Source organism: Corvus cornix, chromosome Z, assembly GCF_000738735.6.
Source record: "Corvus cornix cornix isolate S_Up_H32 chromosome Z, ASM73873v5, whole genome shotgun sequence".
NCBI classification, from domain to species: Eukaryota; Metazoa; Chordata; class Aves; order Passeriformes; family Corvidae; genus Corvus; species Corvus cornix.
Window position 1 is genome coordinate 27991785 of NC_046357.1, and position 18343 is coordinate 28010127.

The following is an 18343-nucleotide window of genomic DNA, read 5'->3' on the forward strand; positions in this document are numbered from 1 at the left end:
AATAGCTTTCCAGGATTAGATGCACAACAACTTTTGCACAGTTCAACATCAGGCTGATCAGCCTGAAGTTCCTCCTTCCCACCCTTTCTGGTGAAGGGTGGTGCTTTCTTTTAGTCCTCAGGAACCTCCCACAAACTACCATGACCTTTCCAGGGTAACTGACACCTCTGGGTGCACTGCAACAAACCCACAGACTTGTGCACGTTCAGTTTTTTCAAATGTTCCCTATCCTAATCCTCCCCCAAAAAGGCTAAGACTTCCTTGCCCTGCCACTTTCCTCTGGATATTTCTATAGTATCTCTGTATCCCTTCCAGCTCACCCAATTCTGCTTCTTCATCCTGTGTGCATACTTATAATGGCAGATTTAAATCAGAAGCACCTTCTTCACCCATGTGTACCCTCTCCAACCTTGCTTAAGAGAGAGACTTTGTCATACAGCAGCCTGTACCTGAATCATAACCCATCTTGGTGAAAGGTGAACCTGAAATCCTTCACTTTTCACCCTTTCACAGATGGCTGGGCAACAGTTTGAGTACGGATTTGATAAGACTTTAGTGAAGTGAAACACAGCAAAAGGCTGAAGGTCTTCATTTGCTGTACCTTCTTTCTTTTAGCTCTTCTGTTGTCCCTGTATTTTCCTCCCATTGTCTGTACACTTAACCAGCTATTTTAAGGACTTTCTTTGGAAGCACGTTCTCAGAATTGGCAGTGCTTTGGGAGCTGTTCTGTAGGGGATGGCGCTTCGTCTTGGACTTCAAGTTGTTCAAATAATCAATAGTAAATACAGTCTTTCTTAGGCTCATGCATGTTTGTTTGGGGAGGATCTGTACAAGCTTCCCAGGCTGCTTCTCCCTGCTCCCACCTCATGCATGCTTCCTTCTTATGGTTCAATTTTTGTCAGCGCTCCTGCCCCCTTTGCTTTTTTCCCCCAACTGTTGGGACAGACTATTCTTGAAACTGGAGGAAGCAATCCTTGAAAGCCTACTACCTCTCCTGGATCATTCTTCTCTTCAGGAATGTATTCCCTGAGTCTTCCAAGCAGATTCCTGAACAGGCCAAAGTCTACTCTCCCAAAGTCCTGCATTGTTGATCCTACTTTTTCCTTTGTTCCCCTCCTTTCAGGCTCTCAGACACCACCATCTTGCCACAGACAGCGCTCTTCCCAGCCTTTACATCTGCAACTGTTGTTCCTTGTTTTCAAGGACCATGTCCAGCAAAGCAACTCTCCTCATTGATTCATCGCATGTGTCAGGATGCTGAGAGCAGCAGACCCCAGAAACATCCTGGATTGCTCATGCTTGGATGTCTTGTCCCTACAGCAGGTATGGCAGTGGCCGAAGTCCCCTGTGAGGATCAGAGCCTGCAAATGTAAGGCTTCTGGCACTTGTCAAAAGAAGGCATCACCTGCTTTATCTACCACTTCTTTCCACCTAAGACATTCCTAACAGATAGCCACCACATTGCCCATACACTGGTCTATCCACTACTCATAAGCTCTTGCTGTCTCATCATCTGTCCCAAAGAGAGAGCTCTCAGTGTCCCCACTGGTCCCAAACGTGGAAGGTCTCATGGGAACTCCTCCTACTTACCACTGCAGCACATAACTCCTCAGGCTGTGTCAACCCACAGCAGCATGCTGGTTGTGACAACAACTCTCCATGACTTCAAATGAGATCACAGCCCTGAACAACACAAAGATCTCCAGTTTCTCCTGGCTGTATCCCAAGCTGTGGACAGTCTTGTACTGGCACTTCAGAGAGGTGCCCAGTTGTGCCCACTTCCAGAAAAGCATATCAGAGCCTTCCTCAAACTCCTAGCTAACAGGAGCAGATGAATGGGATAGATCAACTTGAGCCTTATTCTCAAAGTCTCAATATAAAAGGTTTTTTGTCCCTATACAGTTTATCATAATTTTATAAATTAACATTTTTTCATCTTTGGTACATTTCAGGTTTTTCCTGTCACTAAATGTTCTAAGTAATTTTCAGCATTTCCTTCCCTTGTTTTCACATCATAGTGATAAAGTTTAACAAAATGGTTTGAATTAGAATGAATTCAGGTGAAAAAAGGGATGGGGTAGATGAGCAGAGCAAAGCAGTCTTCAAAATTTTCCATTTGAAGGGGCTTAATTATTTAAGTCAAAGTTTTCTTAGAGGAAGGTGCAACTACACACGTCTTGTAAATGAATATGAAGCAAAGCAAAGTAAGGTTCCTTGAAATGATGCAACCACCTGTTGCAGGTGCACAGTATTTCAACGAGGCCCCTTGCAGTGTTTTCTGTATACTGAACTTAATTCTCATCTTCTGTGGAAACTGGAAGACATACCTACTGCACGAAGAAAAAGTCATCAGCTTTCATCTTTCCTGCATTCAAGACAACTAAATTAGTGTTCAGTAGCAAGAGCAACAAGGGACAATTTCTATCATTGCCTTCCCAAAATAATCAGTCTGTTCAGCTTCAGTTACCTAGCTAATATTCACCTCCCACAAATACTTAAGGCAGCATGTAACATGGCACTTTGAGATCAACTTGTATTACTTACTACCTACTTTGTACTATTCCTTTTTGAATGCATTTCTTGTAGTATGCCTTGGACAGCTGCCCTTACAGTAAGGAAAGTCCTTTCAAGACTATCTATACTGCAGTCAGGATCATCAGCTGCTACCAGACCCCTGGATGTGCATGTATTTGCCCTGCCCCATTATCCACAAAGGGATTAAAGAAGAGGCAAGGGTCTTCACAGACATTTTGGAGGTCAGGGTACTCAGGTGCCATGAAGAGAGACTGGCTGACTGCGTGTTCTTGCAGCAGCCTTGGGTGGACTCTGAGCTACGGTATCAGCCTATAATGGAGCTCAAGTACTCTGGAGAAAGGTGAACAAAGAGCACAGGCTTATAATGACACATAGCCTAGGTCCTGTATCAGGAAACCACATGGCAGCAGTCCCAGGTAGCTTACCAGCCCACATCGGTGCATAATCACACCCGCCACCCTCTGCTTAATGTCTGCCATGGGGACACTATGGACCGTGGCACAGGAGGGTCATCAAACACCAATGTGGTCTCAATCTTTGCACATCTCCTGCCTCCCAGGAGTTCAACAAGCTGCTTCAGTCATGCAGAGCAGAGCTGGAACTTCTGAACCCAAGTGAGTCCTCCTCACATACCTCAAGACCCCTGTTTAATCACTTTCTCCTTTTTCACCTCCTAAAGCCACATTTCACTCTCTTGTAACAGCTGCCACAAAGAAGTCACTGCTCTAGTGCTATCCAAGAGTTCACAAGGTTTTCAGCACACATCGTATTAGTGGATAAACAAGGCTCTCAAGGGAATGGGAGGATACCAGATTACACCCTGCAAGGCCCTAGTTAGAAACAGATGGCTATCTGCCAGAACCACCACGAGGAAGCATTTAATTGTAGGATCACAAATGTTCCCAGACCTGAGGTACCTGCAATCCTGTTACTGATGTAGCTGCAGGTGAAGCAGGCTTTGGAGAAAGGGAAAAAGAATCCCAAACTTGCTTATCTGCTGTAAAAGGACAAATTCTGATGTAAATATGCAGAAAGGGAACCTGTTGCTTAAAAACAGCAACATTTCCAGGTATCAGGACAAAACCCAGGATACCTCTCACCATATTCTCATAACACAGCTAATGAGGGAGAACTGGATCAGGCCATCCTGATCCAGCTGAACAAACAAGGAAGCTCAGCCTTAAGTCCTGTCTCTTCACACCTGCTACGACAGCAATACATAGTGTCAAACATCCACTAGCTTTTTGCTCTGCCCCAGGCTACAAAGACTTCAGGAACCCAGACATAGCTCCAACAAGGGAGAGGCTTCAAGCTTTCCATCCTCTCGAAGTCACACAGCTACACTAGCTGTCAAGAGACACATTCTGACTTCAAACCAGGAAGTCCAGACTATTGGGCAAAGAGGTTTGCGGTCCTAGCAAGCTGCTTCCAAGGTGGCAGCCACCAAGAGACAGGCTAGTGCAGCAAGAGCGAGGAATAAGGGACAACTCTTCTACCACATCAATTCTCTGCTACGATTTGCTTCTCCTCCTTGATCTGTGTGATGACTCTTTATCCCTTGCACGCTTGCCAAGCTGAGACACTGCAACTCTTGCAGCAAGGCACCTTGCTTACATGGGCTCTTCCTCACTTCAGCACGTATTTGCATTCTTGTTGCACTGCAACCCATAACAAACAAGAATCATAAGTCCAAAGCAAGCACTGTCACGCTTATAAGCAACAGCACCTAAGAGTTTCACTGTAGGAAAAAAATAATGCTAAACCCCACTGAGAAGAGATGATTAACACACACAAGTTAACCTTCTTTAACGTCCCAGGACAAGATACTAATATCTCCTCCGAAGTCAGAAATGCTAAGAAAGGGCCCAGAGCTCTACGGTCACACAAATGATCTTTGCAAACAGAATTCACATTTCCAGGAAAAAGCCCTGCAACTTTACACCTTTTGCATACACAACTCTGCGTCTGGAATGCAGAGGCAGGAAAATAAGGAGCATTTAGTATCTCATGTCACAGCTTCCACTTCTCCCAGAATTAATGCACCATATGCATGCTACAGAAATCCACAGCACAAAAGGAGGTAAAACATTAACACTTTGCAAACACAAATGCCATTCTGAACCGTAAGTGATTCTTACCTCTCCCATTTTGTTCTCTTCCATTCTGACCACTCCTGGGATACTCTCCAAGTATCCTTCCAGTGTGTCATATCCTAGGTGCCTGAAGGGAATCAACTCATTGGTCAGGGATCTGTATTCACTCTGAAGTTCTGACAAACGTATGCCATTTTTAAAGGCATGAAGAACAGCTCGCAGAGCTTTTGCAACAAGTTCTGGCTCCTGCATCTTCACCTATACCCCTGCCTCCAAAAGAAAAAAGGGGAAAAAAAGCATTTTTACATACACAGGCTAAAACCACCAGCTTTTATTATTCAAGCTCCCTCCCCCAACAAGCTAGAATTCAGCAACTCCATGGCTCATCTTTGGAGACTGTGATACTTCTGGGCAGACATGTAGGGCCATGGTTGTGCAAGTCAAGCATAACATGGTATGGAATACACGGGGCATGATGTCAAAAAGTGCTGACAAAGGAGCACAGTAGCCATCATGCAGAAGTTCGCTCTGTCAGACAACCACAAGATAGCACATAGCTATAAGAGGGGCAGGGGCTGCTAAGCAATTGACCCACCACAGGCAAGTACTGGATACTGCACCTGGGACAGGGCAATTCTGGTTGTGTGTATAACTGGGGAATGTGAGGCACTCTGGAAAGCAGCCTGGGGGTCCTGCCAATGGGAAGCTGAATATGAGCCAGCAGTGCCCTGGCAGCCAGGAGGGCCACCCATGTCCTGGGGTGCATCAGGCACAGCATCACCAGCCAGGCAAGAGAGGGGACTGTCCTGCTCTGCTCTGCACTGGGGTGGCCTCACCTCGAGTGCTGGGGGCAGTTCTGGGTGCCACAATATAAGAAAGACATTGAGCTCTTAGAGAGCGTCCAAATGGGGGCAACGAAGACGGTGAAGGGCCTTGAGGGGAAGCCATATGAGGAGTGGCTGAGGTCACTTGGTCTGTTCAGCCTGGAGGAGGCTGAGGAGAGACTTCACAGCAGTTACAACTTCCTTGTGAGGAGGAGGAGCAGACACTGACATCTAGACTCTTGTGACCAGTTAGAGGACCCAAGGGAATGGCCTGAAGTTGTATCAGGGGAGGTTTAGGTTGGGTATCAGGAGAAGGTTCTTCACCCAGAGGGTGGCTGAGCACTAAAGCAGGCTCCCCAGGGAAGCGGCCACAGCACATGGTGTGATTTGTTGAGTCTCCTGCACAGGGCCAGGAGTTGGATTGCAATGGTCCTGTGGGTCCCTTCCAACTCAGGATATTCTGTGATTCCATGACACCTTACCACCTGCAGGGCTAGAACTTCGCCTGAAAGTGAGAAAAGGCACAACCATGACCCCCTGCCACAGCACCCCGCATTCCATGGGGTGTCCCTCTACGAAGGCCATAGCGGCTCCGCCTGCCCCTGAGGCAGCACCTGCACCAATGCCCACATGTCAGCTCCACTATGGAAACCATATGCATAAGGGGCATGCAATCTCTTACCAACAAGTGCACAACACTTCGACTCCACAGACTCTTCAGAGAGAAAACAAAACTTAAGTCCCCATGCACATGATCCTCTGACACTGGAATTTTGCTCTGGCCTTCTCTTTTTTCAACCTGTGTTGCTCATGTCTGGTAGGGCCATGGGATGCCCCGAGCCTGCCCCAGGGATATGCACTGCATGACCACCCCACTGGGCTCTGCCAGGGCACAGAGCCTTCTCAGCCTCGATCAAGGGACAGGTCTCTTCCGGGAACATGACATGGTGCTTGCTCAGGCCTGCCTGGCGGCCACCTCACACACCTCCACAGCCCCCGGGCACGTCTCAGTGCTCTGTGACACCTCTTGGCTGCTCCCCGAACAGCTCAATGCTCTTTCTGCAGCCACGCTAAGTGGAAGGCCTGAACCTGCCTTTTATCTTTGTGCAATGCATTTCATTCACATCTACAGATTCATTCCATCAGCTCTGAAGAAAGACTGCTTTATCTACCTCACGCTCATGATTATACCCTTACAAATCTCTCATTTGTATACCCCCATCAAGGAACATCATTAGCATAGCTAAGTATCAATCTACTGATACACTCCTTCATACGACATCTCTAACTATGTACGTGCCCTCTGCATGTGCTGCATATAAATATTTTGCTATCTGAGTACTTCCTGGTACAAGGAAGCAGGAGCTGCAACACTGAACAAAATGGCAGCTCCCTCCCACAAAATGGTAGCAAAAACCTTCCAGACAGGCCTCCGGCCCAGGAAGTCTGGGCGGCGTGGGAGGCGGTTTCAAAGCGCGAGCCAGCGCTGCCTAAAGCCCTCCCAGCCCCCAACTCACAGACCTGCACACACTCGGGGCCTCTCCAGGACACCCAGCTACGCCCATGGAACGCTGGCAAGCGCCAGGCACAAGTGCTGCTGGGAGGCTCTCTGCTCCCAGGTGGGCATCCTCCTGCCAGGCGCTCCACAGGGACACTCCCGCCACAGGAACCTCTGCTGGAGGTTGCCACTGGACCAGAGCCACACAGGGCTCTCGCACAACCCGAGAACAACCCTGCTCCCAAAGCGGGTGCTGCACACAGGCTCCAGTCCAGCACTGAGCACAGCACACCGGTGCACCTCAAACACCTCATCTTCACCCCCAGCAACTAATGTGCAACATGAGCAGAGACACTGCTTCGGGAGAAGGCCACCTCACTCTCCTCAAGATGCTCCAGCTCAAGGCACAACACCAGAGTTGCTCACCTCCAGCACACCAAGGCGAGCGACTGCTGCCCACGTACCTGCGCAAGGCTCTCCCAAATCTGCAGTGCGGCCACGAGGGACCCCGTGAAAGGCTGGTCTGCACTGCTCTCTGCAGAAGCGGCCCCTCTCCCATCACCGCTTCCCTTCCTGGGGAAGTCACCCTGGGCAACAGCACACCAAGTCCAAAAGGAAGAGAAATCCCAACCCTCAGCACATTTCAGATGCCACCACACACACTTCAGCCTCTCCCTTCCTGCACCCAACTTCACCATGGACGGCCCGGCTCTGGGGCCAGGCAAGGAGGCACAGCATCGAGTCCTTTTCTGCGCCGGTCCTTGAACAGTTTCACTTTATGCACACACAGCACTTTACTAACCCAACCGCATCTCTCGCTCTCTACACTTAGATTTGCACACAGGTACACCCATGTCCCTATACCCATACAGACAGCACTGCCAATACATGGCTTCACACACACACGGTTCCTTAATCCTGCAATTTCTGCCCTTCCTGGTCCAGCGGGTTTCACTGACCGATCCTGCAACAATCCCTCAGCAACAGCTGCCCTCACAGCATCCTCTGCTCAACTACAGGCACAGCCCAGGAGGAGGAGCACATGCTGAGCCTGAACATCTCCACACAGCAATGGGCACATCTACACTGGGCACTTGCATCCTTCTCTCATCCTTCCAGAGACTTTGCAGCTGGTGCACTCATCTTCAAAGAGGGAGAAGATGTGGTTGCCACCTGCTAAGAAAAAGACACAGGAGGTTCATACCTGCTTTGGACCCCCTCAGTTTCAAGGTGATGTCATGCACCACAGAATTGTGTAAGTGGTGTAAAGTCCTGATCTACAAAAAAAATCCGAAACACTCAAGCATTAAGAACTACAGCAAAAAATGCAGCTCTGTCTACAACTGTGTTTCAAGCCACATTCATTCATGAGACATGGAAAAATTGATGAGAAACTTTCTGGGGCCTTTTTCTCTACTCTTTTAAATAACAGACCCAGTTTCTTGTTTGGTTAACACGGTTCTTGAGAGTTCTCTTGCCTAAACCTCCTAAGTTCCTCTTCCTGCTCAGGAAAAGTTAATTATTTAATTATAATTAAATTATATCCACTACATCCAAAGAGTGATGAAGAAAATTTAAAATAACCTGGGATTGCAGTTTCAAAAGTTGGTTCAAAAGAAGAAATTTCACTAAAAAAAGAAAACGGAGGATCGTGGGGGAATGACATCATGTCAGTATCAGACAGGTTAGTTGTATACTAATACAATAGTCGAGTTGTATCAGAAATAGCAAACGTCATATTGTAAAGTCTATCCTCCTAAACTATATTGTAAGGAGTAGTCACGAGGACAAGTTAAACGAGGCGACAGATACTAGGGTACAAAGGTTAAACTGAATCCAGTCTCAACCCACACCTTACAATCTTCCCATTCCTAGTCAGCAATTACGCAGAAGACTTGCAAGGCAGTAATGGTGACTACTCCGATACATTAACAGAAAGCTACACAGCTCAGAGTAGCTTCCGACGGTTTTCAAAAATCGTTTTTTAGTTCAGCTGCTTTAACATTAGGTCATTCAGCAGTTATGGCATTTTCCCGGCGGTTCACTGCCTCCAGACAGCAGGACACTTGACTGGAAACAGAGCCCGAGCCGCCTCATCATCACCAAGTCAGCGCACGTCGCTCAAACCACCTCTGCCAGAATCTGAACCGAAACTTTCTTCAGTATGCTCAGAACAGACAATCCGCGCTACGGATAATTAGCCAGGCTACGGAAAAAAGGAAATGCGGACAGGTCTCTCGCAGGGAGGAATGCACCCCCTGGCAGCCTCGCTTTTAGCAGACTACAAACACTCCCCTCAGGAACACAGGTCTCCGAAAGCAGAAAGCATCCACTAACCCACTGAAGACGGGACACTTTCTCTGTCACCGCGCAGACACTGAGGAGGAGTAGCCTCCCGCTGGCTGGCAGCGCCCGTCCCCCCCGCGCTGCCTCTCCTCTCAGACCGCGAGGACTTACGCCTGTCGGGGTTCGGCTTCTTCCTCTCCACTTCCTCCACCGGGGGCTTTCAGGCACCGGCCAAAGCGTCCTCCCGTGCTGCTGCCGCAGCCGCCGGAGGCCGGGCCGAAGCCGGGCAGAGCCGCCGCTTCCCTGCGCAGGGCCGGGCACTGAGGGGCCGCGCGGGCGCTCCCACCGCCACCGCCCAACCGGCCCGGGCCGCCCCCTCCCCCGCCACCGCCTCCGCCCCGCCCGCTCCAGCCCCGGGCGCCTGCGCGCCACCCGTGTCCTGCCACGCCCGGGAAGGGCCGCGCGGCCGCGGGAGCGGGGCGGGACTCGCTCGGCCGGGGTCGCACCCTTGTCGCTTCAGGTCGTCGTGCCCTCTTCGCACGGAGCCGGTGAAGCCTCAGTCCTGTCACATGGCTGCAGCCAAAGTCGCCTTCCAGAGGGAGCGGCTGAGGAATAACAGCTCTGTGCTTTTCTTCTGCAGAGATTCAGAGAATGTTCAGGGGTTAGAAAGGACCTTAACGATCATCTAGTCCAAGCCTGCCTGTCATGGGCAGGGACACCTTCTACTAGAACAAGTTGCTCAAGGCCTTATCCAACGTGGCCTTGAACACTGCCAGGGTTGGGGCATCCACAGCCTTCCTGGGCAGCCTGTCTCAGTGTCTCACCACCTTCACAGCAAAAAATTTCCTCCTAATACCTAACCTAAATTTCCCCCTTTTTAGTTTGTTCCTGATTATCCTTGTCCTGCCACTACAGTTCCTGACAAAAGGCCTTTTTGACTTCCCTATACAACCCTTCAGATACTGGTTGCAATGAGGTTTCCACACAACTTTGTCTTCTTCAGGTTGAACAGTCCCCAACTTTCTCAGCTTGTCTTCACAGGGAAGATGCTCCAGTCCTTTTAGCAACTTAGCGGCCCTCCTGTGGACTTATTCCAACAGTTCCATGTCTTTCTTATGTTGTGGGCACCAGAACTGCATGCAGTACTCCTGCATCTTTAATTAATTCACTCAAAATGCCTCAATTTCAGAGTACCAAAAGCCACTGAATTTAGTTGTGCAGCTGGAGCTCTCTCTTGTCACCTTGTACAAAAACCACTCCACAGGTACATGTCCATCAAGGAGGTGCTGGTGGGTGCCTGCCTGCAGCCCTTCTCAGCAGGCCTGTGCCTGCCCAGCCCATACCCAGGTTGCTGCCAATCTCCAGGTGCTGTGCATCTGCATGGGCACCTCAGGCATTGGTACATACTTGAAAGCTGTAGACTCACAGGTTCAGCTTTCACTGTGTCCCCCAGCATTCCAAGCACATGGCTGATTTGTTCCCTACACAGATGGTTACCAGTGATGGAGAGCCCCTCAGTATCCTGTATCAAGGGGCCCTGCCACCCTGCATCTTGCCTGCAACAGCATTCCTCTCTCTGTAGATGGCCACTTCTGAGAGTCAGACTGGAAGCAGCATCAGGCCAAGCTGCATGGTCACTGATCAGTGGAGGTCTGCCAAAGCCAAGCCAGAGGTTGGCCCCACAGAGAGGCACATGCCAGGGAAGAGGTGGAGCTGCTGAACCTCACAGGGGTGTGCCTGCAAGGGGCTCCCAATGATGAGTATCACAGTATTTAGTGACAACCATCTTCTGCTACAACTGCTACAGCCTCCAGAGACTGCTTGCCACCAGAGTCCAGTATCCTCTGGCCAAGCGATTTTAGAAAATCCACACATGGAGGATACAATGTTTAATACAAAGTTTACTCATTTGAGGCTATTTTCATTTACGAAGGCTTTCCATTTAGTAGGATGATATGGCAGTTACAGTAAAAATACACATTAAATTTTGCAGACTCGTGCATTTCCAATATATTGCAGAATTGCAATAATACAGTTTTGAATCTCATAAGTGGTCTCTAGAGTATGCATATTGCTACAACACTGTCTTTAACTGCTAGGAGGGGATATGTGTTGCAACGAGCTCAAGACTGGAGCACTCTCTTTCAAGGTTCTTTGTTCATAGTTTTGACATTATTGTACTTAAGTGTGCTAAATCTAGCTGTCACAGCTAAAATAAGTAAAACAAGCTTCTAGGCCAAGAGAACTTCATACAGAGCAAGCTTCACAGCCTCCAGCCCAAGGTCTTGTAAATTCAGTACCTACGACACTGCCCAGAACACTGTTCTGGGCCTTGAGAAGCAGGTTTTACTTTTTTTTATTTTTCCTTTTCTTGGTCCAATGTGGCCATAATTTTGTACAGAGGACTGTTGGAAACACTTGCTCTATGTCCAATGAGGTATTTGCAGCACTAACACAATGATGTAGTGAGAGAAATATGGCACAGGTGTGAAGGCCTTGAGAAGCAAAAAGCATAGAGGAGTACAGGCATGAAGTGTGAAGAGATGGTGTCGCAGAAACTGCAGGAAAAACAGAAATTCTCCAACAACATGTTTTCAGTGTTAGAGAATCAAGGCATTACTTTATTCTGGCCAGGATGTTTTTCTGACCAGGATGTTCAATTGAAATTATTTCATCCACCCATACCCGGATTGTGCAGTGAAAATCATTCCATCACACCTGGTTTTTACAAAACTTTTCACATATTTATACATTAAACCCCAAAGAAATTCACATTCGTCTTAAATTACATAACTCTTAGTATTCTATTTCCTATTGGTTATTGATCCCTTCACTTTTGATGCTAGTTACGTCTTCATTCTTTTGTTCTCTTGACAATCTTTTCCCAGCCCAGGTGTCTCCAACTGCACTAGAGGTGGTAATGTTCGTTAATGGTCGTTAATGGTTTGTTAATGTTTATCTCCTGTATATCTTCTGCCTACACCGAATCCTTAGATGCTAAGATCATCAAGCCATGCCCAGTGAATAGGGTCTTTTGAAAAGAAACTTCAATTCCCTTCCCCCTGGGCAAAGGCAAACAAATCCCTGACTAAAGTTACATTAAAAAATTTAAAAGTTCTATAATTTCCAGCAATTGCGCAAAGGTTTATGGCAGGGTTTGGTTCGCAAAGGCTGCTGTTGGCCCTCTGCCACTCTAAACAGGTGAATGGACATGATCACGCAGGGCACAGTCTCCTGCTGGCTTGCACTTCCGGGACTGTGAGACAAAATTCCAGACCAAGCGAGTTTCACCACACAGACCACATGTATCCTGGCAATCAGATACACCACCAGTAACAGGTCTGATCGGAATTTTGTGCTGTGAGAAAGGCACATGAAACAGCTGTGCAACTTCTTCGCCCAGTGTCCCAAGTACACGGTGGTTGTGGTTCATTGGACTGCACAGGACTAAAAACTGCACCTGCAGGGTGGGTATCCAAAACTGCTGTGAGCGACAGTGCAGGGCTAGTCCCCCCATTTCCTTTGACGCTACAGCATCCATGAGAACCCCTGACAACCTCAGGATGGGATGATGGGAAGGCAGACATAGGAGAAGAAGACCTAGAATGATTTTACCATCAAAGCTTTAAATCCAAGCTGAGACTTATGCAATTCTATGCATATTTCTCTGGCACATGACATCTCCACAATGAGTGGGTCAAACAGGCAGAGAATTCCTGTGTCTTTTTCTTAGCAGGTGGCAACCACATCTTCTCCGTCTTTGAAGATGAGTGCACCAGCTGCAAAGTCTCTGGAAGGATGAGAGAAGGATGCAAGTGCCCAGTGTAGATGTGCCCATTGCTGTGTGGGGATGTTCAGGCTCAGCATGTGCTCCTCCTCCTGGGCTGTGCCTGTAGTTGAGCAGAGGATGCTGTGAGGGCAGCTGTTGCTGAGGGATTGTTGCAGGATCGGTCAGTGAAACCCGCTGGACCAGGAAGGGCAGAAATTGCAGGATTAAGGAACCGTGTGTGTGTGAAGCCATGTATTGGCAGTGCTGTCTGTATGGGTATAGGGACATGGGTGTACCTGTGTGCAAATCTAAGTGTAGAGAGCGAGAGATGCGGTTGGGTTAGTAAAGTGCTGTGTGTGCATAAAGTGAAACTGTTCAAGGACTGGCGCAGAAAAGGACTCGATGCTGTGCCTCCTTGCCTGGCCCCAGAGCCGGGCCGTCCATGGTGAAGTTGGGTGCAGGAAGGGAGAGGCTGAAGTGTGTGTGGTGGCATCTGAAATGTGCTGAGGGTTGGGATTTCTCTTCCTTTTGGACTTGGTGTGCTGTTGCCCAGGGTGACTTCCCCAGGAAGGGAAGCGGTGATGGGAGAGGGGCCGCTTCTGCAGAGAGCAGTGCAGACCAGCCTTTCACGGGGTCCCTCGTGGCCGCACTGCAGATTTGGGAGAGCCTTGCGCAGGTACGTGGGCAGCAGTCGCTCGCCTTGGTGTGCTGGAGGTGGGCAACTCTGGTGTTGTGCCTTGAGCTGGAGCATCTTGAGGAGAGTGAGGTGGCCTTCTCCCGAAGCAGTGTCTCTGCTCATGTTGCACATTAGTTGCTGGGGGTGAAGATGAGGTGTTTGAGGTGCACCGGTGTGCTGTGCTCAGTGCTGGACTGGAGCCTGTGTGCAGCACCCGCTTTGGGAGCAGGGTTGTTCTCGGGTTGTGCGAGAGCCCTGTGTGGCTCTGGTCCAGTGGCAACCTCCAGCAGAGGTTCCTGTGGCGGGAGTGTCCCTGTGGAGCGCCTGGCAGGAGGATGCCCACCTGGGAGCAGAGAGCCTCCCAGCAGCACTTGTGCCTGGCGCTTGCCAGCGTTCCATGGGCGTAGCTGGGTGTCCTGGAGAGGCCCCGAGTGTGTGCAGGTCTGTGAGTTGGGGGCTGGGAGGGCTTTAGGCAGCGCTGGCTCGCGCTTTGAAACCGCCTCCCACGCCGCCCAGACTTCCTGGGCCAGAGGCCTGTCTGGAAGGTTTCTGCTACCATTTTGTGGGAGGGAGCTGCCATTTGTTCAGTGTTGCAGCTCCTGCTTCCTTGTACCAGGAAGTACTCAGATAGCAAAATATTATATGCAGCACATGCAGAGGGCACGTACATAGTTAGAGATGTCGTATGAAGGAGTGTATCAGTAGATTGATACTTAGCTATGCTAATGATGTTCCTTGATGGGGGTATACAAATGAGAGATTTGTAAGGGTATAATCATGAGCGTGAGGTAGATAAAGCAGTCTTTCTTCAGAGCTGATGGAATGAATCTGTAGATGTGAATGAAATGCATTGCACAAAGATAAAAGGCAGGTTCAGGCCTTCCACTTAGCGTGGCTGCAGAAAGAGCATTGAGCTGTTCGGGGAGCAGCCAAGAGGTGTCACAGAGCACTGAGACGTGCCCGGGGGCTGTGGAGGTGTGTGAGGTGGCCGCCAGGCAGGCCTGAGCAAGCACCATGTCATGTTCCCGGAAGAGACCTGTCCCTTGATCGAGGCTGAGAAGGCTCTGTGCCCTGGCAGAGCCCAGTGGGGTGGTCATGCAGTGCATATCCCTGGGGCAGGCTCTGGGCATCCCATGGCCCTACCAGACATGAGCAACACAGGTTGAAAAAAGAGAAGGCCAGAGCAAAATTCCAGTGTCAGAGGATCATGTGCCTGGGCATAATGAAGAAATGACATGAAGGGGATTCTCCAAAAGTCTGCATGTCATTCTTTATTCTTAGGTCACCTCTGTAGATAAAACACAGGAGACTCAGCAAGCAATGAAGTCTGTCCTGTTGTCCAACAGTTAGTATAAGGCCCCTGAGGACCAGAACTCTAGAGGAAAAGGGAAATGGATCATTTTGGGCATTGGGATATTGCAGAGCTTTTCAGCTCAGACCATGATTATTTTAGGGCTCAGAGAAGCTGAATGGGGATGATAAAAGGGCTGGTGGGGCCTTTAGTTTTGAGTAACAGGGATGATTCTTCGCATTTTTATGGGAATCTTGCGGTGCATGTGGCTGTGCCGGGTTGGATAGATGCAGAACTCCTGAGCAAGGCAAAAGGGCTGCATGACAGACTACTGTGGTCTACACATGGAAAGGTCACACCAAGCCACATCCGTTTTCGGAGAACGATCTTCATGTTCACATGCCCATCCTCTTCCTGTCTGAGGGGATTTTCAGGCAAATGACAATCTCAGATTTCTCAAGGCCTACTCCAATCCATCCATGGAAACACATACTAAAGGACTCTGTCCTGGGCACATACTGAACAGACCTGATGAGTGTTGTTCTGCATCAGCATGGGCTGGTCACAACTGGCACTGCTTCTGAATGTTTTGTGTACCCCTTTGAAACTTGGAGATAGGAAGAAGGGATTCTTTGCCTCCTTGCAGTCATATAGCATATGTGCTGTGTGTCTGTTTGAGTGCAAGCACAGACAAAACTGCCTGTTCAAGCTCTGACACTGCTGGTTTGCTGTTTTTATCAGTGCTGACTGTGCAGCAGTACACTGTCTGATTTCTAAGCAGGAGTTCCTGGGTTAGGAGAGCTGTCCTAGGAGACAAGACAGGGAGGGCCTCACTGAAGGAGAGGCCCTCCCTGCAGTGGCTCTGTGTTGAGCCAGCCCAGCAAAGGTGCTGGGTGTGCAGCAAAGGAGGAGGAAGAGGAGGGGGAAGGATGAGCTGGAGAGCATGGCTGGAGGAGTTGCCTGGTTTCTGGTGTTGTCATCCATTGCCCATCTTTTCCTGGGCTGTTTGGGTCACGCTGGGAGACTTGAGAAGATCCCTGGGACAAGCTGTTGCTGTTTAGCAGTCTCTTGCTTTTGTTGTTTTTCTGCTTTGTTTGCTGTGTCTTGGTTGTGAGAAAAGATGGTTTTTGGAGCTGCTGTTTGCTAAATTTTGGAGGTGCTGGTCGAGTCCCTGAGTTTCTCTTGCCCTGCTCCTGTGCAAAATTGTTATCTCTGGTAGTTTGTTGGAGGCCATGGCTAGTGAGATAGCAGTGCTGCCCCCATGAGGGGCCGTTTTTCGGGCTGTACCACCACCTTATAGGCAGAGCTGAGGTTTGCAGAGTATCAAGTGTGCAGTTCTGCAGAGTGAAGCCTGTGTCTTTTACCTGTGGCTTACCTGAGATGTAACCTGTTGTGGCATCTCCCAGGTGCATGGCTGTTCTGAGACTGTATAGGGAGACAGGTCTCTACATGCTGCAGTGTGGTGGTGGAGATTGTAGTTTGTGAATCCCTGGGTGCAAGCCACAGTGCTGTAGCACAGAGACCCACAACTGATCTGTGGGTATGTATTCCAGGACAGATGACCCTTTACCTTTCTGTATGCTGCCACAGCTACCCTGACAGGTGATGTGCGTGTTGAGGGTCATGGTTGTCTGCAGGTGGCTGCTCTTTCCCTCTTGCCTGACTTCTGTGTTGCAGCGTCAGTGTTTGTGTCCTTTCTCAGCGTGCTCAGAGCCAGGAGCCACCTGACCGTGTTTGGATGAATTGAGATGAGGGCTGGAGCTGCAGTTCTGCTGGGTTAGCGGTACATGCTGGTTTTCAGCCCCGTTTGAGCCTCTCTAATCCGGGTGGCTTAGTCAGCTGCTGCCCCATCATTTCTTTCTGTGTTGTTTTCGGCTGCCCTGGGCTGTCAGCTGATGGTGGTGAGAAAGTGTTTGCTGTTGCTCATTGTGGCTGTGCTAAGTCCACCGGAGCTGTGATTGTGGAGGTAATCCTCTGCAGGGGGAGGACTCCAAGCCGGGCTGGGTTGGAAGTCAGCCTGGCGCTGAATGGAAATGGCAGTGGCGGCGTAGCTGTGAAGTGGCACAGAGCAGCGCAACAGCTTAATCCTGCCGCGGTGCCTGCTCTTTCTGGGAGATCCACAGAAAGCAGGCACGTCCTGCCCCAGTCAACCTGTATGAGTTCCATGTGCCTTGGAGTCTATGGGTGCCAGAGGGGGAGAGAGGATGTGCTTGGAGCAGTCATGAGAGCAGCAGCTGCCCCAGATGTTGTGCCTGAGAGCACAGTGTTTCGTTGACAGATGATAGCACTGCCACATAACCTTCCTGCTGCTTCTCCCCAAAGGGCCCTTTGCTATGGCAGTGCTCTGCTGCGTGTGCCTTTTGGACAGTTCCTCAGCTGGTGCTGATAGAGTGGGCAGGTGCCCTAGGAGGAGGAGGCAGCCTTGGGGCTGCAGGGTGGATCTGCTGGGGCTTTGCTCTGGGCCAGGGCTCTTCCCAGGGGCAGGAGACATTTCTTGTGTGTGGACTGTGGCTGTAGCAGCAGCTGTTTGGACTTGCCCAGGCAGAAATTTGGAGCAGCTGGGAGGTGGGTGGTGATGGCAGCAGAGCCAGAGGTTGTGAAGTTGAGGTGGGCATGAGGAGATAGGTGTCAGGAACAGAGAGGAAGCCAGAGGAGCTGGCAGCAGCTGTGTGAGGAGTGGAAGCTTGGAGGTAGGGGCTGGGGAAGAAAGATAGGCTGTATGCAGCAGGTGAGGGAGTGAGACCAGTGCCCCAGTAGGAGTAGGGATACTCGAGATGGGCCTCTTCTATGTGCACCACAGCTCTGACATCATGGGAGAGGACTGAGCTAACCCATGTTCTGGTCCTGAGCAAGCTAGGTGGAGATGCAGTGGAGAAACATGTCACCAGCCATGTGCTCTGTTTTGTCAAGGATACTGTTGCATAGAGTACAGAAGGACTAAGCCATCCAGCTGCGCAGGAGAGATTTGTTCTGCAGGTGCTTCTGCCTCAGGTCCCGCTTGAGCCAAGCACTGTGGGACCTAGTCCTCAGTCCATGCAGACTGTGCCCCACCAAATTCTCTGTGCTCATGCTCCCAGGGCCTGGCCCTCAGGACCTTGAGGGCTTTTCTATCCATCTTCATCCAAGACAAGACACCTGGTGTCTGGCTGGGGTTGTGCCACCTCTGTCCACCACCGTGCCCCCATGCAGAGTACTGTGGGCCCTGGCCTTTAGCCATGCTAGGCCATGAATTTTGGGCTCTTACTTGAGAGGAGAGTTGTGACACTGTTTCCAGAAGGCAGGCAGACCTTTGCCATCAAGGCTGCCCAACTCTCAGCACCCCTGGAGCTGGCCCTGGAGCAGTGCTGGGCTTTGTTCTCCACCACTGACTG

General features: G+C 49.9%; 1 protein-coding gene across 7 annotated transcripts in view; it reads right to left on the reverse strand.

The window, feature by feature from the left end:
- TDRD7 (tudor domain containing 7) overlaps window positions 1–9602 on the reverse strand; it is a 47339-nt gene extending 37737 nt beyond the window's left edge. For 5 of the 7 annotated variants that reach the window (XM_039566925.1, XM_039566923.1, XM_039566921.1 and 2 more), the window contains exons 1-2: window positions 9408–9602; window positions 4674–4898 (exon numbers count right to left, since the gene is read on the reverse strand). In XM_039566925.1, the coding sequence (XP_039422859.1) occupies window positions 4674–4880 (207 nt within the window). In that variant the 5' untranslated portion in view covers window positions 4881–4898; window positions 9408–9602. The remainder of the gene's footprint in view (window positions 1–4673; window positions 4899–9407) is intronic. The other 2 variants (XM_039566922.1, XM_039566927.1) reach the window with 2 other exon arrangements.
- Window positions 9603–18343: the final 8741 nt, after the last annotated feature.